Source organism: Hypomesus nipponensis, chromosome 15 (genome assembly GCF_054491055.1).
Source record: "Hypomesus nipponensis isolate SF chromosome 15, ASM5449105v1, whole genome shotgun sequence".
NCBI classification, from domain to species: domain Eukaryota; kingdom Metazoa; phylum Chordata; class Actinopteri; order Osmeriformes; family Osmeridae; genus Hypomesus; species Hypomesus nipponensis.
In genome coordinates this window covers 9,872,220-9,897,121 of record NC_140375.1, presented here as the reverse complement: position 1 = coordinate 9,897,121, position 24,902 = coordinate 9,872,220, and the positions used below count along the sequence as shown (strand labels likewise).

Sequence of the window (24,902 nt, the reverse complement as noted above, 5' to 3'; positions counted from 1 at the left end):
ATTCACACTCACCCAACACAATGACAGAGACAGACAGAGAGAGAGCATGAGCATGAGAGAGAAAGAGAGAGAGAGTGGGAGAGAGAGAGAGAGAGAGAGAGAGAGAGAGAGAGAGAGAGAGAGAGAGAGAGAGAGAGAGAGAGAGAAAGAGAGAAAGAGAGAAAGAGAGAAAGAGAGAGAGAGAGAGAGAGAGAGAGAGAGAGAGAGAGAGAGAGAGAGAGAGAGAAAGAAGGCAGAAGGGAATATAGAGAGGGAGGGACAAGGATCTGTATCTCCCAAAGTTACTGACATCACACATGTCCACAACAACACACAAACTTGCGCAACTTAGAAAATATACATAGTGACACTCATAAACACACAATGCATTACGATGTTAATTTCCTCACTAAGAGAAAATAAGTGTGACAAAACTACACATGTCTGAGCATGTTTCTGTGTGTGTGTGTGTGTGTGTAGTGGGGGTACAGAGTGTGAAAGTCAGGTCACATGAGCAAGGGGGAACGTGTGTGTGTATGTGTGGAGGGGGGGGGGAGCATGTCATCGTCCATCAGGCCACATCTTTTTTCCCCTCCACCTCTCACACTCATGTCCTTTTCACAGGCCAGCTATTTCCAAGCGCTAGCTGAGGGAGAGCAGCCATGTGGGTGGGGGGAGGTGTCCATTAAAACCCTGTTAAAACATTTCTGATGTTGTCAGCCAATGTAGAGAGAAGAGAGAGAGGTGAGAGCGGAGAGGGGGGGGGGGAGGAGGAATGGGGCGCTATCTGGGCCTGCAGCAGTTCACTGCCCTGCTGTCGATACTATGAGCGGGAAGGTGCAAGATGAACAACAACCTAATTTCACCATTAAACTTTCATGGGGCTCCTCAGGCAAAAGAGAGAGGGAGAAGAAGAGATGTGGCAAGTAAGGAGAAGGGGAAGGGAGAGAGAGAGAGAGAGAGAGAGAGAGAGAGAGAGAGAGAGAGAGAGAGAGAGAGACAGAGAGAAAGAAAGAAAGAAAGAAAGAGAGAGAGGAAGGGAGAGAGAGAGAGAAAGATAGAGAGGGAGGGAGGGAGAGAAAGATAGAGGAAGAGGGAGGAAGGGGGAGAGAGAGAGAGACAGAGAGAGAGAGAGAGAGAGAGAGAGAGGGAGAGAGAGTAGGCCGCTGTTCACTCTCTCCGGTCCCACCACATGACCTTCACTCCCTCAAACCTTTTAAAACCCTTTAAAAACTCACCCACTTTTACACACTCTCACACATGCGCCACAAACGTAAAGTCGCACTTTGGATGTTCTGTCCTCAGGGTGGAATTACATTTGTGGCGTTTTTACCTCGGTATAATAGCGACCCTTTCAGCACGCGCCTCTCTCTCTCCGGCCCCCTGGAAGCTTTCTACTCCATCCGACGAGTTTTACTTATTTAATATGGCCTCGGAGCAGGAGTACATCACCAGCTTGAGGAACCGCTTCAAGAGACCACCTTTTAATGGTTTTTAACACGTCGGCCGGTGTGGGAGAGAAAACACCTAAGGAGTGGGGAATGGTGTAGTCCTGCATGTTGCAGAGAGGTGAGCTCAGTGTGTGTGTGCGCGTGCGTGTGTGTGTGTGTGTGTTTTTGTATGTGGACGTGTGTGTGTGTGTGTGTGTGAATTTTGTCTCCAGTGCATTAACAAGTAAACAGGGAACAAGTAAACCTGAAATTGTGGAGTGTTCAATTCCAACTCTCACTTTACTGCAAAGACAGGTGGTGTGGCTGAATCTAAGAAGTAACATTTAAGGAGTACTGACCAAAAACAGTGGGAAGGAAGAGGAGAGAGGGTGAAAAGAAAGTTTCAGAGCCAGGAATGACCGTGACACTCTGTGGTCTTGGTGACAGCTCTCTCGCCTGATGGTGACAGTGCTGTCACAGAGGGTGTGTGTGTGTGTGTGTGTGTGTCTGCTAGTTGGAGCAGGGTGAAGGGCCACTCTGCCCTGAGGGTCTGCGGGGGCCACCAGGGACTGACCATCAGCAGGTTGAACAGTGATAACACCAGTGAGTCGCCTGGCCCATTCACTGCCTAGCTGCAGGGGATGGCAACACTCGCACGCAGTGTGTGTGTGTGTGAGTGTGTGTGAGCGTGTGTAACAGAGAGAGAGGGAAAGAGTGAGAGGGTGGGTGGGTGCCACTGAGAGAGAAGGAGAAGTGAGAGTGGCACTGCCCCCTCTAGGTGACAATAGCAATGTATAACACACACACACACCCTGCCTGAAAATAAAATAATAATTCTATGTGAAGAGGTGCAACATTGGCCAGATTTTGCCAGAATCTTTGCGTCTTCACAGCCTTCTTCACGTTATTCTTACTTCTACTGAAAAGACAGAATACTAGAACAACTGAGGCAGTTTTGGGGGCCAGCAAACTCTTCCAACGGCATCGGTGGAGTTTGGTGGGAAGTGTGACAGGGAACGAGGACTGAGGCAAACTAACAGAGTAGAAGGTTTGGAAGATAGCCTCTCCCTCCTCTGGGAGCCGCAGCTGGAAGGCCTGACTGATCCCCGGACTGACTTTGAACAGCAAGAGTGTTTTCATGGTCATGAGGAGGGAGGGTTTAAGAGAGAGAAAGGTAAGAAGAGAGGGGGAAAGAGAAGGAAATAAAGAGAGAGGGAGAGATGGATATAAAGGCAGAGAGACAATGAGAAAGAGGAAGATAGAGAAATGAAGAGAGAGAGAGAGGGACAGCAACAGCCTGAATGGCATATTTTCACTGATGCGGGCAGATGAGCAGGTGAAGTGCTAACGACTGTGGTGATGACCCCAGTGAGCCTGAACACAGCATTCCAGTCCAGTACTCACTGGACAACAGTACAGTCCTGGGAAAGGAGGGAGAGAAAGGAACAGGGAGAGAGGCAGAGGCATGAATAAGTAAAAAAAGACGACCGTTGGGCCACAGAGTCCGTTGGTTGACGTTTCTGCTTCAGTGCGTTTTAACACATTAAGTGAAGCTCAGCCTCATCTCCAGTAATGAGGGTCGAGGGGGGGTAGAGGGAAATGAAACGTGTGTGTGTGTGTGGGGCTAGGGGTGTTGGTTGGGGGAGGGGGGGGGGGGTCCATGTTACCCTAAAGACAAAGGAGACTTTGCACTAATTAAACCGCCTCACTCTCCACATAACTCAAATTGAGTTGCTGTTTTCTAACAAATTGCCAACAATTAAAAGTGGGTCACAAAGTGAGTGTTCAAGAAAGACACCAAAATTAACTTGTCAGACGAGAAAACACCAAACAACTTATGTGTGAGTGAGCGCTTGAAGTTAAGGTAATTAAATGTCAAGGTCGTCTCAATTTTTTTTTCAACTCTTTGAAAAAGGGAGTGTGTGTGTGTGTGTGTTTTGCTCAAAGAATGTGCCCATGAAAGAAAGAATGTGTGTGTGTGTGTGTGTGTGTCTGTGGTGTACCAGTGTTCTCTCCCCAGTTATGACTGACTGTGCTCTCCCAGCCGGTCTCCACACACAAACACACACACACACACACACACACCCCACCCCCCCACTGTGTCAGAGTTTATTCACAGGAAATGCGAGGGGAGCCTCACGCCTCACTGGCTGATGCAAACTGACATGGCGTCTCCAGCGAGCGGGGAAGTTAGCATGTCGGGCAGGTCAGCACAGGGCAAGCAGACAGTCAATAAAATATTCAATACAGCACTCTGCGATCATGGATCTAATACCTGCAAAGAGAACTCCTCCCTGCCATAGCTCTATAAAACAACAAGATAACACCCCACCCAATTCACATGTGGTCTGAGCTGGTCTGTGAGGTGGAGGGGGCCAAAGGTGCTCGTCAATGAAGATCTAATTGACTCTAACGGCAGCGCCTAGCTGAGAGCCCTTTGCAGGGATCTTGGTATGGATTTTCCTCTCATCCAATCAGAAGGCAGGTCTCATCAGAATGAAAGTTCAAAAGTGCACGGTGACCTTTTCCAGCCCGGGAGTTGATGGTACCTCCACACAATAAAGGACGAGCTTTTGTCCTTTCCTTTTTCTCTCCATTTCACGATCTTTGTCATGTTTGCCCCCACTCACATCTCCTCCGGCTAGATCTTTCCTGTCTTCGTTTCTGTTGGTTTTCTTCCCTTTCCTCGTCTGTCCCAGAGTCCTCCCTGAACCCTTGAGGCAGGAGAAGAGCATACGGCTGAGTCTGACAGCCTGCAAGTCTCACAGGGGTGCCTGTGCGGCCCGCATCACTTTAGCGCGTCAGGCGCTAATCTCAATTAGCATCACTCACCCCGGCACTCTTTGCATCACATCCACTCTGCTCCCCCACCCGCCCAAGACAGGCACCCTCTATAGACTTGGTGGCGTCGGGGAGGAGGAGGAGAAGAACCAACACAAAAAAAAACACACCAGCTGCTAACGGGCCGTTTCTCTGATTAACCTCGACAGCAAGATGTCGACGCTGCCACTTTCTCTCTAGAACTCTCCGCCTGCTCCGCAGTAGCACCCGACCCCTCCCATCCAGTACGGTCCTTTACATTTTTAACAAGCTCCCCCGCTCGGCCTCCATCTCCTTTACTGTGTCGTCTGAGTGTGCAGGATTTTATTACTTACACCACATAGATTGGTTCAGTACAGTGGATCAGTGTTACACACGCAAATGGTTTTCCTTTCTCCCCTCTGAATAATTAATGCCGGTGGATGGTTAAGGACAAAGAGAGTGAAGGCTCCATTAGTAACATGATGTTTGGAGGTGCTGACTTCATCATCTGAGTTGTTAAGTGTCTGCGTGGTCGTCCTGTGCAGAGAACACAGCGTATCACAGGAAGATGGCTGGAGTGAACCTTCACAGAGAAGCGAGTGTATTATATAATAGCGAGGAAAGAGGGGAGAGTGTATGAGAGCAACTTCCGACTCCGAGTTGTGTGGTTTTGCCTTGTTCAGATCATGTACAACACAGGCTCTTGGCAGATACACTTTCACGAGACACCTGCCTTGAGTTTCTGGTTCCAAAAGCCCTAGGAACTCTGCTGGAAGCAGCACAGACACAAAGGACATTGCTTTTATGGTTAACAATGAGAAGCTAAAGAAAGTGGTAAAAATACTGGCATCTTGTTTTATTTTATTTTTTTCAGTTTTGTTCCGGACGGACCTCATAACCCATCCCACAGTCCTTGGGCTTTCAGATACCTATAAATAAATGATTTTCTCTCCTATGACTTGGCATCACTTCTCTCTCAACCACACATACTGGAGTCAAGTAAATGCTCCTGTGATAAAAAAAACACCAGTGACGCTGTGAAAAGAGGAGTAGCTCTTAGAATTACCTTTTTCTTGCGCCATTTCCACTCTAGGGCATGGGACAAGGAGCGGGGGCGAGCATCTAACCGAAGGGTGAGTTTGTTTTGTTTGAGATGGAGTCTCGCTAAGTCACGTGGGATGTTCGTGCATGCATGGGAGGGGCTTAGAAAATAAACAAGACAAACAGCCGCCCCCTCCTCCACTCCCCCCCTCCACTCCCCCCCCCTCCCTCCTTATTATCAGTGGCGGGTGGCACTACCGAGAAGGATGCTCAGGATGCCACATGGCACACAGAATACACTTACTACGGGTAGCTGTGAGGGACAGCAAAAAAAGATTATTGTGAACATAATTTTTTTTAAGGCAAATAAGCTGACAATTGGGAACAAATCCTAGGTAAGGTATTGCAAGGGGGTGTGGTCAAACTTCAGGAATGCTGCTGGTTCAGAGTAGTATATGAAGACAACCTTCTGGGACAATGGAGCGTATTTGACGTGATGCTGGGAGTTGTCAGCACGTGCGTCCACTGTGACAAAGGCCCACTTCTCCAAGCCCGTGAGAAAGGCATGTTAGTTCGGCTCTTTGACACAGGGCACTCAGTTTCTGTAACCGCCATTCATTAACATGGAACACAGCGGAATCTCAATGGCCGGGGAGATGTCCACATAGCCCGGCCTCCTACGCTCCCTCAGAGCGGGGCTTCACAAGCACCAACAATCAGGTTCTTTATCTCACCTTGCTCCAGGACCTCGTCATAGCTGGGGATGGGAAACCACTACAGATCCGGATCAAAACAACTGGGCTCAAGATTACTGAGCTAAACATTTACAGCATTTACAGAGCTGGGATTGGTTTTCAATGGTAAAGTGCATGGTTAGTAAAGTTCTGGCTGTTGCTTGGACAGAGATCAGGATTGAGACCGGTGGAAAGACTATCTAGGACTAGGTCAAGATCCAGACTAGAGGGTTAGAGTGTTTAGTGCTGGAGCAGAACCTCAAGCTGGGCCAGGGCTTTGGCTGAGCATCGAAAGGAAATCATGGGAAGACATCCACATTTGCTTCCACTTATGTTACGTGATCTTTAAGAGGCTAATTTGAACAAATCCCTCTCTTCGACCGCACACTGTACTTTCCAAGAGGTCTCTTACATGTGCGCCCTGGGTGCTAATGTTGTGTAAAAGTAAATAGTGGGACAGCAAAAGAAGGCAAATCTATTTTGGCCTCCAAGGTACCTCAACTCTCTTATTATAAAACCAAATGTAAGAAAGAGAGAGAAAAAGAACAACAAAGGTCGACCAGACCCTGTCATTTAAGGGTGCGCAACCTTTCGCTGGTTGAGCCTGTAAAACCGTATATTTTTTCTATCCTCACACGCATGTGCTCAGCACTCAAAAGGCGCACGTCATTAAAGGCAAAGTGCGAAGGATGGTGTGAGCGAGGGAAGAAAAGAGTGAGAGACGGCGTCTAAAAGTGGAGAAGTGCCCGGGGGCCGAGCAGGAGGCCCGAGGCTGCTCTCCCAAGTGGAGGCTGCCCTTTTCCTGCCGCCGTGATACCCTTGCTTCTTCCCTCCCTCCTTTCTCTCGCTCTCTCTTTCTGACTGCGATCTGTGAGGATGTGCCTCAGGCCGACTGCTCCTCCACCAGCACGTTGAGAGCTTACTCCGCCCCCTTGGGACGGCTGGGGCGAGAGAGAGCAAGAGAGAGAGAGAGAGAGAGAGAGGCGGAGAACGGAGAGAGCGAGGAGGCGCTGGTGAAATCTTAATGTCCTGCTCCACGTCTGTATGTCTTCAGCTCAGAGAGAACGATGAGGCCGTTTCCATGCCACTGTGCAAAAACGGAGCAGCGGGGAAACTTCCAGGCAGAGCACACAAACACACACACACACACACGTCCCTTCACACACACAAAACATAAACATTTCATGCTGTGTAAGATTCCACGCGAGAGGAATCCACATCGGCATGTCGTGTTTTCCTCGTCTACTTGTTTGTCTGTTTCAGCGTCCCCATTCATCCTCCTTGGATCCTAACCTCTCACCCTCCCACCCCCACCCCCCTTTATCCCCAGTTCCAATGCCCCTTCAGGCCACTCACAAGGTCCAGAAAGTCCTCTAAACTGGGATGGGGTGGGGGTGGGGGGTTTGGGAAGTGGGGTTAGGATGCACCATGTTGTTATTGTGCGCCTGGACTACAAAGGTCAGTGTAAGCTCCACAGGAAGGAACGATGGCCGGAGGAGAGAAGAGAAGTGGAGGAGGAGGAGGGTTAATGTCTGGCAGATGACAGATCCCCAAATTCCTTCCTCGCGCCTACGAGGCAGCGACGGCGGCGGCTTTAGTGGCGTCCAGACCTCAGAACACTTACAGCTTTATCCCAGTTCCCGTCCTCAGGCTGGCCCTGCTCATTACAATACTGGCAGAAAAGACAGAAAAGAAAGAAAGAATGAAGACGAAATAAGGCCGGCTATTCACGAGGACTGCCCCAGGGTCCTAATCTGAAATCATATTTCGCAGCCGTTGCACACGGACGAAACAAAGGGGGTCCCAGTTATCCAGGGTCGTCTTTTTGTCACCCTGACTCGCAACCCCCTCCCAGAACCCCCCTCCCTACCTCTCCCAGATTGACAACCATATGGATAATGGCGACCATAAACCATACTGAGACACATTTTAAAACACACTTCTCGCCACCGTCGTGACATGGCCACACAAACAGAGGACGCTCTCAACACTTTAATGACATTCCCTGGGGAGCCACAGTGCTGTGTGTGTTCCCAGTCTGACCGCCTACACTGGCCCACGCCTGGTGACCTGACTTTCTGACATTAAGTGTTGGGCGGGGTATTTGATGGCGTGGGGAGTGGGGTGGGGGGTGGGGGAATAGGAATGGGTAGGCAGGATAGGGGATGGGGTAGGGAGGGGAGGTGAGGGGGTGGTTAAGAGAAAAGGGCAGTTACAAAACTCAATTGTCCCCATAATGGTGGTAATTGTATTTTATTAAAATAATGACCGGTGTCTGGGTGGAATTAAATCCCTCCCATTAACAGGAGGTAGAGAGAGAGTGTGAGGGGTCTTGTGAGGCCTCTTACTGCCTGAGCTCATTAAGCGTACAGACACACACACACACACACACAGGCCAGGATAGGTCCACTCTGTCCAGTCCTGCTGACCCACGGCTAAGTCCTGAGCCAAGCCTGGGCCAGGCCTGGGCCAGGCCTGGACCAGAGTAAAGTGCTGTATGTGAACACAGGGCTCCATGCTGAGAGGATTCCACCCGGCTTTACTACCCGTGACCCATACAAACCCTCACAGCACAAAACAGCTTTTGCTTTTGAAGTGTGGTGGGGGGGGGGGGGGGGATGAGAAAACGAGAGAGATGAGAGGCTTTTAGGAGTGCCCGACGAGTACAAAGTGAGTCTAGCTCCCGTTTTTAAAAACCACTGCTTGGGGTGAGAGACATAGAGAGAGAGAAAGAGAAAGAAAAGTGTCATAAGCCCGCAGAATAGCATAGCTGGCGGGGATGGCAGTGGGGGCCACAAAACACGCCGGCTAAGCCCGGCTCAGACACTCATCTCCGCGCTTCGCTCTGTTCCCAGCGCCCCTCTTTATCCTTTACACCTCCACAGGAAGTTCAGACGAGCCCTGGAGGGCCTGCTGCCGCCCCCTCTTTCCTGACTCATCGCTCCAAAGGGCCACGGTTCACGCAAGAAGGCAACAGTCAGAGAAAGGGTGGGTGGAAGGACATGGGGGTATGGAGAGAGGTCAACAAGATGTCATTTAGTTTCTCCAAATGAAATTCTGTCCAGTAGACGTGTGTGTGTGTACACGTGTGTGTGTACATGTGTGTGTGTCCACATGTGTGTGTACATGTGTGTGTGTCCACGTGTGTGTGTGTGTACACGTGTGTGTGTGTCATGTATTCTTCCACAGGATACAGGCTTGTTTACGCCCCGCATGTCCATCCGATTGTCCATCCGTGTGTGTGTGTGTGTGTGGCTGCCGGCACAGTTTGTATCCACAACCTCTCTTCTCTCTTTCCCAACCAAGGACAGCCAGGAGTTGAAGGGCCTTCTAACTGCAAGCAGCGCCTCCCCTCAAGTATGCCTCTCCAAATATTTACTCTCCTCGGAGCCTGGAGGGTCGAGAGCGTCGTTACGAGCTCATTGTGTATCCGTTCAAATGCTCTGGGGGTTTGGTAATACATAACCCCGCTGCTCCAATTTTGTCTGGGGACAATGTATCTGAAAAACACTGAAAATTGACAACCTCAAGCCCTGATGCTGGGTTCACTGGTTCTTTAAGACTATGATTGAATGGATGCATCACTCACAGAAATAAGACATCAAAAATGTGACAGGTTCTTAAAGGCTATGCCTGCATGACTTACTTATTGAAATGCAATGCTTTTTATTGTTATTATATATAACATGCATCCTTCTTTTTATATTTATAATTGGATTAAGTAAATTATACTTGCTCATGTTAAGACCTTTGACATGCAAACAACCTTATATGCAAAGTTTGCTCTCCAAGCAACGAGGGAGGAATTAGGCTGGGTTATTGTCAATAATAATAAATACATAAAAAAAAAAAAAAAAAAAAACTAAATACAAATGTTTGTGTTTTCTTCAGCACAGCATTACATCAATAGTTCATGTACAGTTTAAACATCTACGAAGTGGCTGAGCAGACAACTGAGCAGTTGCTCATCTGGAGTGATGGATGATGGATCTATGTTCTTAAGTCAAAACTAAGCTTCCCGGGCCTGAATTCAGATGTAGCGAGCGAGGACAGCATGGGTGAGAGTCTCCTGTTTGGCCTGGAGACACATTGTGCTCCCCAGACAGGGCAGGCTGCCAGGACAAGCTCATCAAACTCCAACTTGCTCTGGAAACGTCCTCACTTTAATATAAGTCAGCTCAGTGGGCATTACACATTTTTCACATACCTCGTGATCAAGGAAAAGGGCCACTGTTTGTAGTCAACTGTAGTCTCTCTCTTTGTCTCCCTCACTGTACCATTCCCTCTCTCTCATTCATTCTATTCGAAGAACTTTTGCGGAGACCCAAAGTCACCTTAAATGGCAAAAAAACTTAGCAGTCCCCTAAACAAACTTGACAACAAAGACATACTCTGTCTGGAGATATGCTGTGGGGGGCCAACAGACCGTCTTAAAACCAAAACATGCACACCCGAAACAAGCCTTGGGAGTACATCAAACCGTCCCAAAGCAGATTCTTTTTTATGGCCAGACCCCTAATTTTAAGTACAGGGACTTGGGGGTGAGTGAAGCAGCGCGGGGCAGCAGAGGCAGGCTGTAATTTGCGCCGTGCTGGTGGCTTGTGAGGGCTCAGGGCCTGGGGAGCGTGTTGGCAGAGATGATAAAGACAGACTTGTTTAAGAGTGATGAGCTGATGAGGGGAGGGAAAGAGAGGGAGAGAGAGAGAGAGGGGGGGGGGAGAGAGAGGGGAGAGAGAGAGAGAGAGAGAGAGAGAGGAGGAGAGAGAGAGGGAGAGAGAGGGAGAGAGAGAGAGAGAGAGAGAGAGGGAGGAGGAGAGAGAGAGGGAGAGAGAGAGAGAGGGAGGAGGAGAGAGAGAGGAGAGAGAGAGAGAGAGGGGGGGAGAGAGAGAGGGGGAGAGAGAGAGAAAGAGAGAGAGGGGGGAGAGAGAGAACCACATGCAAGGCATTAACAGTTCCCCTCCATCAATAATTAGAGACGGAGGGACAGAGAGGACAGATCTGATTTATGCACTTAGGTCCAGCTGTTGCACTTCCTATGGCGTCTGGGGCAAGGGTGGTTGTGTACAGTATGTGTGTTTCTGTTTGTGTCTGTTTACAATCATCAATATGTGTTTGGATCTGCCAACGACATGTGCAACACAACGCGACGAGCATACCAACATTACATTACTTCAGTTCGACCCATAAAACACCTTTAAGGGACCGACCTATATTTTTGACTCGAATAAAAGAGTGTGAGACAAGTGAACTGGGCTTGAACCTGTGACCTGTACAGTACTTCCTCTTTAAGCGAGCTCTGTGGACAGAACACTCGAGCGATAAAGTTTTAGAGAGTTTGGAGTGATTTCCTGGCAAGTCCTCACGAGACGCCACAACCTCCTTTAGGAAGAAAACATTTGGAAGTGAGGAACTCACAGCTATCTCTATTTGTGTAATTTACTCTCCCCTCCTGTTTACATTCTCCCCAGGCATATTCGGACTGCCATTCTTTCGGAAATTCGCCCCCAGATTCTCGTTAGATTAGGGCTGCAATAAATCCTTGTAGCGTTGTTGTTCTGCACAAATAAACCGGCTCGAGTGTTGATGTAGAAATACCAAAAGAAAAAAAAAACACGGTTTGGAGGTGAAGAGAGGCACTCTCTCCTTCCTGCGAATGTTTCCGTAAAGCCAGTAAACATGGCAGTGTCTCGTGGGGGGAACTGGGGAGGACAGAGATAAAATGACAGAAGGAGAGAGAGTGTGTGTCTGTGTGTAGTCATGCAGATCTATGTTTATGGGTGTTTGCGTATGTGTGGTCTTGTACAGTAGATTAGCGTGCCTGATGGACTGTGTGTGTGTGTGCGTGTGTGTGTTTGTGTGGTGGGGTCAGTAGTTCTTGTAACCAAGTGCCCAGCTGCTGATAGGTGTCTGTTTACAGTGAGTCAGTGAGTTCTGAATACTAACACAAAACACACACAGTCCTCTCAATCTCACATAATCCACAAGAACAAATCCTGTTTTTATACTGTTATCAAAAACTTAACTGAGATAAATTGTTTAAAAAAATCAATTAAACAACTTTCGCTCACTGCACACACTAACTCTATTCACTTACACAAAAGCAGAGAGAATGTTTGTGTGTGCGAAGTAATTACATTTCTTGCTAGCCGGTTTTATGCTAAATGCTTTAAACAATTATTTAATCATGTCACTTCAAACAATTACAGAGGAGCTCCCTAGTTATTTCCTGGTAATTAGGAAACTCTTCAAATTAATTACCACAACATCCACCACTCAACTTTTGACCAATATCAGCACCCAGCCCCTCCAATAACCTCCATTACCCTCCCCCACCAATCAAGTTCCCATGGGAAACTTTTAACAAAAATCACTTGATATCCTTCTCCCATGAATCTACATCTGGACCTTTTGACTCCAGTTAACTTTTTTTTTGTACTTGAGTACAGGACTTTTTTCACTCACTTAGCCGCATAAAAAAAATTCTGACAGGAGTTTTGTCAAAATGAGGTATTCAACATGAGTTTGTAAACATGAGTTTGTAGAGCTAGACAACGTGTCAATAAGAAGGAGTTGAAAACAGGTACTTGGATGGGGCGTTGTCCCAAGGAGTTTGTTTTTGGCAGTTCACAACTAAGTTCATGAGTAAGTTCTCAAGAGCCTACTGAAGACTGTATACCCAGGGCCCTGTCAAATAATCAGGACTACGCAGCAAAAAGCATTAAAATGGTGGGTAAGTGAACAGCAGATTCACTGTCAGATCAGGGTGCATGAAAACCTCCAAGTCCGCCATTGTTTTCTAACTCAATAAGGCTGGGGCTAATGAACTGGCAAGGCCAGGGCTGTTTTCTTTCATTAAAGGTGAGACCTTGTCTTTTAGTTACACATGTAAATACGTAAGGGGATTGGGGAGAGACTGCTAGGCTTAAGGAGAGACTTCCTGGACCCTGAAAGGTAATGTTACATGCGTGGTGTGTGTGTGTGTGGAGCTCGGCCTGGGTTCACAAAGCCTGGTTAGACCTAATACGAAGTGATGGCCAAATTGCCACGTATGTTTCTGTGGAGAGCTCCGGTGTTGGGGGCAGGATTGTTGATTGCCCGGAGTTAGCTTAGGATGCCCGTAGCAGCTGGAGACTGGTAAATGAAACGCTTGTTTGGTAAGACGATGAATATTTACAAAAATGATGTCATACAAATGTATATATGATTCAGTATGAAGGATGTCATGATTTTAATACACCTTGTGACCTTTCCAATGTGTCTCACAAGGAGTCAAAGCCAAATGAAATGTCAGAGCCCCGCCTAACCCAAACACACGCTCCAGCCCTGTGAGTGTCCTGGGCTGGGTGGTGGGGGAGACACACACCTCCTCTCCTGCCCCAGCCTCACCCTTCACCCCTCACCCCCCTCAGGTCCATCTTAATTACTTCACAATTAGGACCTACAAATGGTGTCCCAGGGTGTGCATGTGTGTGTGTGTGTGTGTGTGTGTGCAGGGACCGTGTTTTCAATTTCCTCCCCTAATGGGCTTGTAATGTCTGTAGGAGGGGCAGTCGGAATCGTTCCGGGAGAAAAACAGAGCCCCAGGACAGTGACCTCACCAGGTCACAGGGCTTGTGACCTTTAACCTTTTGGGAGCAGTGAGCATTGAGCAGCAGGCCCAGAGGGGATGGTGGGTCATGGCTGCAGGTAGCGTTAGATTACCGCTGGGTGCTATCAGGAGACACAGGCACCACGCATGCACACACACACACACACACGTACAAGACAAACAATGCTAGCACAGACCGGGTGTGATGTCAGAGAGACAGACACACAGTGTTGGCTGGAAGGGGAAATCTAGCTGTATGTTCTCGATGACCACTCACAAAGGACCATTGAAAACAACAAGACAGGCAACAGCAGCACAAGCTTGTGAAAGAAGTGCTCCATTGTCATTCAAAGATCAGCTCTCATGCACTGCCTTTTATAACACCCCTAACCTATAAACGTCAATAGGAACATCCCTAACATAACATAACATGAAACACATGCCATTTCATCCACCTTAAATAAAACACTTTATAAAAGAATAATATGATGTCGACATTTGAACAAAATTGACATCCGATTTGGCAACAAAAACGTTCTCATTGTTGCATCGCTCCACTATTAAATGTGGGTTATGGTATCATTCCTACCCCAGACCACAACATCAATTCCTTTTCCCTTTTCAAAACAGCCACACATATGATTTCTACATTAGGATAAGCCAAGGAGTATTTATTCTTGGCCTTTCATATTCCTATTAAAAAGTTAAAAACTGCCCTAGTCTTCACTCATCCGCTTGTATAGGAAGTGAAGGAGGTTTTGGCTTCGAAATATTCATACCTCTCCCACACACTGTTTGTTATTTCAATACGGTCACATTGTAGAATCATAGCCGAGGTCCCATCCAAATAACAAGCATAAGGGCTGACACTAATATGTCCAACACACAGCCCGTATCACCCGTTAAAGGGCTCTCTCAACATGGATCAAGTAACGACTTTCGAGCATGGGTTGCCAGATTTCCCCTCCAAAAAAACCCTTATTACCAAATGCTATGGGGGACTTTCATTTCAAGTAGATCGAATAACTGTGTTAGGGCCAGGTTGCCAGGTTCAGCAACCCTGAGTCAATCTCTCTGTTCTGTGTTCGATGGGCTTCTCTTCTGGCACCATCCCGCATAAGATCTGCATTAGGGTTGCCTGTCAGTTCCCGGCATATTTCGCCTCCATTTTTCCACTTAAGGCCACTTCTGAACAGCCTCAGTGAGCTCCTTAAAGACGCAATTTCAACTTTTTTTTTTAAGACTAAAAGTAACTAGTGGTAATACAATACTCGCAGCAGGCCACAACGTGTGAGTGCTGTATGTGTGTGTGTGTGTACGTGTATGTGTGCATTTGATCAACGCTATGCGGAGAGAGAAGGTCATCAATTCTTGTTTAAGGCCCGTTCCGCACAGTCATATAATTTCACATGATGGCCCCTTATTACAATAAATTGACCTGTGTTTGCCATTCACTCACAAAACAGATGTAAGGTTTTCACTTAATTTCCCAGTGGCTCAATTTAAGAGAATATAACTATTACAGAAGGGGGGGATGGGGGCAATGTTTGGACACATCCAGTGACTGCAGACACATGTGTCCCTAAAAAAGGCTACTAAATTCCTCAGTATCGAAAAAAAAGAAAAAGTGTTTTGAAAATAAATAAGGAGGGGTGGAGATGGGAAAGGGGGGTCGGATGAGGAGGAGGGCGTAAATATCAATAAACACAACTCTCTGTCTCGGAAGCTTCCTGCTTTATTTGATTAAGGAGATGAGGAGTAGGAGAAGGAGAAGAGACTGGGGTAGGGTGTGTGTATTGTGTGTGTGTGTGTGGGGGGGGGGACAACGACGGGGGGACGACAGAGTAGTCATGCTCCTTTGCTTTTCTTCCTCTTCCCTCCTTCCTCCGCAATCTTTGGGTACCCTTAATGGGAATCGGAAGTGGAAGTGGAGCGGGGCCTAGCCCCAGCCTAACCTCCCCCATCTGGAGGGGAGCTGGCCTGCCAGCCTCAGGGCGACTCCCAACCCTTCCCAGCTGTTGAGTTTCGGGGGGCTTTTTTGTTTTCGTGGGCTTGAGAAAGCATATTTTTATAAATGATTGCCATATCCTCCGCCAGCTGCTGACCCCCGGCTCCCGTCCCTGAACCAAGCGAGGCATGGTTCTCATTTAGGTCTCCCCGGGCTGGGGCGATTCGCTAAAGGGTGGCTGACCCCACCACTGTTAGCACGCTAGCTCTTAGCCGGTTTGTTGCAATACTGTCTGGAAGAGCAACAGTTAGCCATTAGCACAAAGACATGTTGGTGTTCGATGATCATAGTTGAGTTAGCTATTTGAAAATACATCTTATATTTTTTGACATTTTACAATGTGTTTATATACTGTGTTTGTGTATATAAATACTTATTTATATGTTTCAGGCCTTGTTAAAATGTAATTGCAAAGATGCATTATAAATATATCGGCTTGAAAATGTGTTGGCAAACCAAAAATGTGTGTTTGACTTGACAGTAAGTCACTTTATATGGACTTGTGTTTAAAAGCACCTTTATTCATGTGCCATTTGGGAGACACAACTTTCAAAAGACACACAAAAAGCTAAGGCAAACAGAAAGAACCCACAAAACCGACACAGTCCCGTGTTTAAAGTTTTAAACCCCAAGACAACCTTCTGTCCTGAAATCTTCGTCCCCCTGCATGTGTGAAGCGGCTGGTGTTGATGAAAAATGGATCTGGGTGTTGTTAGTGCGGAGGCGGGCGCCAACGTGTGGCGCCATGTTTGTGCCCATGCAGTATGTATGAGGTCCTGGGTGTTGGATTATTCAGCAGACAAGAGGCTCCTCAGGTGAGGGCGACACAGCCTGCAGCCAAACACGCCTGTTCCGGTGAGTGTGTGTCTGTGTGTGTGTGTGTCATCACTGAGGAGCGACTGGCCTTTGTTTTACAGCTGGCTGGTGAACGCATACACACACGTGGAGCTCCAAGTCGCTCACGCTATCAGAGGTGCTTACCAGTAGACAGGATGAGAAACTCATATGCATTGTTGAACACGAAAATAAATAAAATACACATAAAATACACAAACCAGCGCTCACGTTCCCTGTGGTGGCATGGGCCTCACCACGTAAGAACCAGACTTGTCAACGTGCCCCAGTCACTTCCTTCACTCTAACAAGCAAAACACTGGCACCATGCTCAAATGGAGATGCTACACAGTTGGTAACGTAACGCACGCATGCACACAAACACAAAAACACACTTCTGCCAACGCGTTCTCTCCTACCTAACCTCTACAGAGAGCCAGTCTGAGTCCTGCACACTCCCTCAACCTCTACGTTTTACTGGTCGTCGCGGTAATTGCACGGTAATACTTCATTATGGCAGCACTGTAATTTAGGGAAACAGGCACTTCAAAGGGCAGCTGCAGCCGCTGAACAGGGTCCTACTTAGTTAAAGTAAGTCTGCTCTCAGCCAGGTTCTGCTCTCAGCCAGGTTCTGCTCGAACTGAGCTATTGTGTTTGGCTAACAGGAGCCCTCCAAAATACACACGTACGCAATCACAGAGCGTCTTTAGGAGTTATAATTGTTGGAGCTGATTACAAAGTAGAGGGATAATGGCTGAAATTGGGAAGGCCCGGAGAGCCAAAGAGAACAAGGGGGACATGTGAAGAAGAGGAACTGCTCCAAGCTAAACCAGGGAGTTGATAGTTGTGGGTCTCAGCGGGTCTGGGGTGCGTTCAAAAGGGGAAATGTTCATGCTCAGATACGACACTTTTGCATGATCAGGGATAATATCCTCAACAGTAGCGTCAAAAGGCACAGGTCCGAGTAATGTGTAGGAGAGGTTGACAGATAAGACAGGCAGATAAAGAGACAGGCAGGCAGGTAGATAAGACAAGCAGACTCCTCCAGCAGCCAATGGAGCAGCAGAGGACAGGAGTCACATGCTGATCATGGGAGGTGCTGGACTTCTCCTCACTTGTCCGGAACAGGAAACTATGTTCACCCATTCCCACTGACTGTGTCCTCCTGTTTGTAACGTGCATAGAAATGGGTTCAATTATTTGATTGCAAAATCTTCACAAAATATCCCGGACACTTTCCCAACCATAATTAGAATGATTTATTTCTTGAGTTAATGGAGTGGACCAAGTTAAACTGGGTGGCAAGGGGCTGTAAAAATGATATTGTACCTTTAAATGAGAAAGCAATTATTTAAAGTAAGTATTTAACGGTATGTTCCAGTATTTGTTTGTGTGTGTGAGGGTGAGAGTAGAGAAAGTACCGAACACACAAGTATTGACCTTAGAGCCGGTGACTCCATAGATAATTTAAGTGTTTAAACAAAGCAAGTCACCTTCTCTTCTTCCCCATGTATAATTAATAAAAACCCACACACTGCACTCATGGCTCTCGTTGTGATGCTGATTATAAACACATGGTCGCACACACAGAGCCAGGGGCCTACATGATGTGAGGATGTTGTCTCTCACCCATGAACACACACACACACACACACACACACACACAAGTACACATGCGTACATACACACACGTACAATATGGCGTTAGGGTGTAATGCTCTCAGCTCAAATGAGCTAGTATTCTGGTTGCTGGTCAACAACCTCAACATGAGTGGAGAATCTGAGTTTGTATTTGTGTATAACCAATGTATAAATATATGATAAATATGCATGCACATTGTATTTTAGAAGTGTGTAACCATGTGTGTGTAAATGGAGCAAAAATGTGACTATTACCAGATGTTGCCCATTTCAATTTAATGTTCTCAATATACTCAGAATTAGAAAGTGCATCAACAACATTTATGTCCATATATACTAGTGTACTTGTGTCACAATGCAACAATACAGATACAGGGTCAAGGTGCTAACAGCACAACACAGTATGGATCAGACAAAATACCACAGATCCACACAAACACATTGGATCTTAAAAATGACCCAAAATATCATGAATGTGTCAACATGAACCGTCTCTGGCATAAACACTCACACAGGTCTATCCTTTAACCCTACAAGTAAGACAGGAACAATGTGAGCAGATGAGGTATCCTTATGGCCACGTAGGGGAAGGGTCATGAAGGGGACTTTTATTTTGAAAGAGAGAACTACTCTCATAAACAAGTTCATATTCATAAAAGCTCTGCCCTCTGTATGCACTGGCCCACCCCATTGTCCAACCCTCACCCCAACCCCCTACGACACATATACTTTCCAGCCATAAGACACACTGTATATGTACAATATGTGCCTTGTGCTGTGGCTTGGGGCAAATGCTGTGTGTGTGTGTGTCTGCCATATAACACTTGAACACTTGGGCTACACAATAAGAGACAGCTGGGGCCACTTCAACTGTCTCCCTCTCGCTTTCTCTCTCTCTCAGCTTACAGCTGTGGCCTGGGGGGAACCCTGACACTGCTATGACGTGCTGGCGGCCATTTTGGGGCCATGTGTTGACATCAAGCCTGGTTTCTCCATGTAGTTGGCTTGTGTTTCACTGGCAATGTGAGTTTTGATTTAATTTTGGTTCACAAAGTGTTTGGTCGAGGTCGAATTATGAAGTTCCAAAAAAGAAAATGTCCAACCAACTTTTTTTCTGCTTCTAAATGTGTTGTTTGAATGACCTTATAATGACACTTAGACTTTGGTCACAAGTGGGAGCAGAGAACCGCAAATGTACAGAAAATAGTATTGGTCTGGTCCAGCCTGTGTGCTATGTTTGAGTTAGCATAGTAAGCATAACTTCACTCCTTTTTCCAGTTCAGGAGCACGTCTCTCCTAGCAGTCCTAACCTGGATGAGAGAAAGGCGGGGAGACTGAAGTCCTTCTTTCAACTAGGGCCCCCTGTGCTTGGCCTGTGGTGCTCCTTCATTCCACTCCTCCTCCTCGCCTGTCCTCTTCTCTCTCTTACACTGAAGGCAAACCAATGAGGGGGAGGTGGTGGGGTGGGAGTGAGGGAGGGAGGGAAGGAAGGAGGGAAATGGTGGAATGGTAATGCATGCTGTGCGAGAAACAAAGGAGGCGAAACAAAAACCAACTGAAATGATCAAATGGGCAGAGCTGGCCTTCCTTTAGGGTATACCTGCAGAAGAAAAAAACAAAAAACAAAAAAAAACAAAAAAAAAACAGTTGTGTTTTAAATTTTGGTGATGAGGCCTTGGTCTCCCTCAGCATGCAAAGCCTTTTCAATCAACCCTGGTGTAAACATGGTGGAGTGAGTGACCGCCGGACATGCAGCCTTTCTGAAGCATCAATCGGGGAATGGGGCCAGATGTTTATGTTACCAGAATTTTTAAAAATCCAAATGGGTGAAGCTACTTGAATGCAAATGTATTTACTTATTCATTTATATACACAAATATTGATATGTGTGTATGTGAAATAAATATAATAATACAAATAAAGTGTTTTCTTTTACAAAAGTATTTGTATATACGTGTGCATCTGTTGTGTGTGCACTGTACGTGTGCATCTGTTGTGTGTGCACTGTACGTGTGCGTGTGTGTGTGTGCGTGTACTCTGGCCTGTGTGGGTAATGAGTGCCGTGTGCTGCTCTGCTCTTATTTGCCCATCTTAACTCAATTAAAAGGAAATAAGGCAGCTCTGACCGCCACATGAACCAGCTCCCTCAGCTGAGAGCATGTCTGCACACAGGGGGGAGGGATTTGATCATGCTCCAAAACTGGCAACCCACCACCACCCCATGCACCGCAGCGTGAGAAAGAGTCTCTTTGAGAGTGTGTGGGTGTGTGTGTGTGTGTCTATGAGACATATTGTTGGTATGGCATGTCTGGCAAGGCTTCAAACACACACCGTTAATGGTCATATTATGCACCATCGCAGATACAAACACAAATACATGTGTGAGTGTGTCAGCGTGTGTCTAAGTGTGTTTGTGTACACATTCTGTCCACCAAGTTTACTAGTGTACACTATGTAAGCGCAGACGTTCCACAACACAATGTGCCGTTCTCAGCAGTTGCTTTTTTGACCCTAAATTTTGCTTAATAGCTGACAGCCACACATCTGCCCTGTGTGTGTGTGTGTGTGTGTGAGTGTGTGTGTGTGTGCTAGGTTGAAAGAGGAGACACACAGGAAGACAGGCGGTCACAACGTGCTCTGACCATTAAGACAGGAAGAGAAGGTGTGTACTGTACATGTGTGTGTGCTACAAACCCCTTAAACCGTGGTTATAAATATCCACTTGTTTAACATGCACCAGCATGTCACAGGAAAAGGGAGAGTTGAGCTGGGGTGACCACAGGAAACAAAGTCTGTCTGTGTGTGAGTCCGGAAAGTGTGAAATCTGGAGGCTCCTGCTGTGAGGAGAGACTTCAATTATGTGTGAGGCCCTTTCCTGTGCCCTTGCAAAGCTAGTTCACACATATGCTAGCACTGGACTGTGTAGAAAATGTCAGTGTGGTAACGGACAGAGAGCATTGGTAGATCACTGTCAGGCTGCATCTGTACTAAGTCCTGGTCAGCCTGTAGCCACAGGCCTTGTTCGGATTGTAGCCGAACCCACACAGCTGATCTTCAGTAAATAAATACAAATAAATTAATAGACATTTTAAATTAAGAGCTAGGAATAAAAGAGGAGCCACAGCCTAGGAGAGACTAACAACTGGGTTTAAGAGGGTGATAAATTAAACATAATTAATCTGTAGTCCTTATCCTATCACATAATAAACATAAAACAATCTATTTTACTGTGTATTGACGTTAGGGTTAAGTCCCCAGCATATTGTGTTTGCGTGTGTGTGCTTGTGTGCATGGGTGTGTGTGTGTCTAGACAAAGGGAGGATCTCATCCATTTAGAATACAACAGCTGTTTGTGGCGGCAAATTTTCCGCTAATTTGCCAAACCAGATTTTTTTTAAGGAGCACCACAGCTCATTTGCATAACATTTGAAAAAGTGGGGACCCACACACACAAACACAATGAGTTTACCCTTGCACACACAATTGTATGTTTTATTTAACCAGGCAGCTCAATTAAGAGCAAATCTGTATTTACAGTGGTGGCAGCCTGGAGGAAAATAGCCTCCACATAAATACAGAAAGACTGGTAGTCAATTCTTTACTTCCACACTATGCTCTGAATACAAATGAAAAGTGCTAGGCTACCTCCTGTTTCTTCCACCTCCTGCTCTTTAATTGAATCATAACTAGGGAGCAACTGGTAACAACCAAGGCCCTACATGTTAGGCGCTGAGCACCCTCGCAGAGTAGCAAACGCTAATGGACGTGACTGCCTATATTACGGCAGCAGACATTACCGACGCTCGCTAAGCTCATGTTTATGGAGACCGCGCTGGATCTGTAAGACCCATTAGTGTCAATATGCTCACTTCGCCCCAAGTAACGTTGGCCATTTGGCCTGAAAAAGCCAGAAGAATGCGATTAGCGCTAGCGTCTTCGAGAGGCTTCGGATAACATTCGGTGACTCTTAAATCGAGTCAGTGTCTCGGCCTCTTGTGGTTGTTTACAGATGAATGAGCGGGGACGAGTGGCTCTAAGGTTTCGAAGGGGGGAGGGAAGAACAACGCTGATGAATCATTTATTAACATTTCTACTGAGTCTCCTGGAAAGACAAAAGCTGCTATGTGTGCTCTGCTATGCTTCTTGTTCTAAAGAGGTCGGCGCTACCATGCATGTTAGAAAGAGCGGGAACCCAACAAACTCAAATATGCTACCGTGGAGAAGTTGGCTAACTCCCACCCGCTATGGACTCGAGTAAGCAATGAGGCCATCAGAGAATGGGTGGGAGATTAGCATTAGTAGGTTGGCAGGAAGAGAGCAGGTGGATAATGCACATAGAAATAAATAATATGCATAGCAAGAGATAAGCTATGCTACCACAATACAAGCATGAACAGGGAACTAACACCAACAGGGTAAATTAGGGACCTAACAGAATTAAATATGTCTTTGCTTTCACAAGTAGGCTACAGAAGAAGGGGTAGTAGGCTGCAACAAAGCAGAGGTTGAAAAGGCAACAATGGGCATCGTGGTGGTGTTGCTGTGTTTCTTTCTACCTTCAGTCACCTCCTCACCCCAGATCTGTCGCTCCCTGGCTCTCTGCATCATCACTCAGTCTGCACTGCTAATCCCAGCGGTGACGCTTTCACACCACACCCTACATTATCTATGAGGATGTGGTCTCACTCTACCACAACTTCATCATCATCACACCAAGGGGGAAAAGACAGAGCAATGTCAGAAGGGATGTGTGATGTGGAATTGCGCTTCAATTATCATAGTGACACAATCTGCTGCCGCAGACGAACACAGACTATAATGGAATCTGACAAGTGCAATGACATATGTCATTGGTCAGACTATATCAAATAGTCTCTGTGCATAATCTGTGCTTGATTTGAGTCCATACACACACTCACACAACTCCGCACATACACAAGATCATCTTGTCAAGAACACCAACAACCGCACATACACCCACACACACTTTCAGTGTTTCGAGCCTGACTTGCTGTCTTCAGCTCCTCCATGCCCAGCCCCCCTGGGCATGGCCAGATGCCCTGAGCTTGCCCCATTGCCCAATGCCACATTAGCCTTGCATGACAGCTAGCCATTCCTCTATCCTACTAGAAACACACAGACGGCCTGTGCACACACACACACACACACACACACACACACAGAACCAGACAGATGGGTGAAAAGGTGGGCCATGTCATGTGTGAGCTGAGCAGAGGGAAGGCGAGTGTTAACGATTAAAGCAAAGCAGACAGAGTGTATGCTGTGTGTGTGTATGTGTGTGTGTGTGTGTGTCTGGGTTACTTATAAGGGTGCACCTCTTGGCCAAATCTAATGAACCAAGAACAACCTTGATCAACAACAGAGTAAGGAACATGAGAGTGCCCCATCTCGTCTCCTCTCCCTCCCTCCCTCACCCTCACATTCATCAAGTGTTTGTGTTTGATCTCTCAGCCACATCACACATGTGCCCTCCAATCAAGCACCAGTGCCTCTAGGGGCCCTATTGGCCTGTGTGTACACACACACACACACACACACACATATACAAAAGAGGGAACCTCCCACACACATAACCATTAGGCTTTTGATTAAATTTGAGTGCTGAGGCCATGACCAGGACAGCTTCATTGGCAGAGAGAGAGAGAGAGAGAGAGAGAGAGAGAGAGAGAGAGAGAGAGAGAGAGAGAGAGAGAGAAGAGGGAGAAACAGAAAGACAAATGAAAATGAGAGAAAGAATGAACCTTTCCCCCTTTCCCTTAACCTTTCTAATATGGCTCCTAACCGCTGCCAAGGGAAGTAAAAACTAAAAAGGGTTCTCGTAACACTTCATAACTCCAGTTTAAATGAAACAACTAGGACTGGAGCCATTAGAAAGGCAGACAGAGTACGGCAGGGTTTGGTGTCCCGCCCCTCTGTTCTGTCTTCCACCGTTGGCATGGCGATGGGGGTCATTAGGTGCACTTACAGCACTTCGGTCAAAAAGTGATTTTGGCCACCAAGCGGGGAGGGGGGCAGATCTGCCTGGTGACATTCAGGTTAGTGGGAGACAAACAAGACTGGGATAGAATGCTTGCTAGATTACTGGACTACTTTCCCTGGTGCATCTGTTTTCACGTGTGGTTGTGTGTGTATAGTGTGTGTATTAATGTGTGTGTGTGTGTGTATAGTGTGTGTATTAATGTGCGTGTGTGTGCAAACATGAAAGTATGGATAATTGTTTTTTCGTGGTCTCCAGTGTGCAGCTAGACAATTTCTCTCACTCATTTATTTTAAAGCTCCTTCTCTGCCACTTTCTCTGTAAATCTCTCATTTCTAATCATATCTCCAACCCAGATCCAGTCCTCTGTCTGAGCTATACCCACTTTAAATCTCCTCAGCAAATCTGTTCTTGCTGTCTCAATACAACATGCTCTCTCCCTAGCTCTCTTCACCATCAGCCACACTTCTCCACCTCTTCTTCTCTAATTTCCTAAGACACTAACATGGCAGATTCAACTCTGAAACATCAGGCAGCACTTCAATCACAGTACTGTAGGACAATTTGTATAATATAACTTGATAATGTATCCTTTTACTTGATTAGTCTTTTATATGAACAAGCGTAGAAGCAGCTGTCTCCAAAAAAAGCTAAAGTCTCCTGAGAAAAATGAATGATGTTTTACCTTGTTTCATGTGGTTTGAAGTGTAATAACATAATTGTGTCTTTTTTGTTTTTTAATCGTCCGATAACAGGTGTGTGTGCGTATTTTTTGGAGTCTAGAAAGTATTTCTGCATTTTCTTTTCTTCTTTACTAGGGGTCAAAAAGGCAAGTTAATCAAAGTGT

The 24,902-nt window shown here is 46.7% G+C and overlaps 1 protein-coding gene across 4 annotated transcripts in view; it reads right to left on the bottom strand.

Annotated features, from left to right (window-relative positions):
- bcas3 (BCAS3 microtubule associated cell migration factor) overlaps positions 1-24,902 on the bottom strand; it is a 196,270-nt gene that overhangs the window by 60,155 nt on the left and 111,213 nt on the right. Inside the window, exon 23 of one of the 4 annotated variants that reach the window (XM_084673587.1) lies at positions 18,327-19,487. The exons of 2 other annotated variants lie outside the window; for them this stretch is intronic. In XM_084673587.1, coding sequence (XP_084529713.1) covers positions 19,483-19,487 — 5 coding nt within the window. In that variant the 3' untranslated portion in view covers positions 18,327-19,482. Of the gene's footprint in view, positions 1-18,326; positions 19,488-19,509; positions 19,658-24,902 lie in introns of those variants that run through there. One more of the 4 variants, XM_084673586.1, reaches the window with a different exon arrangement.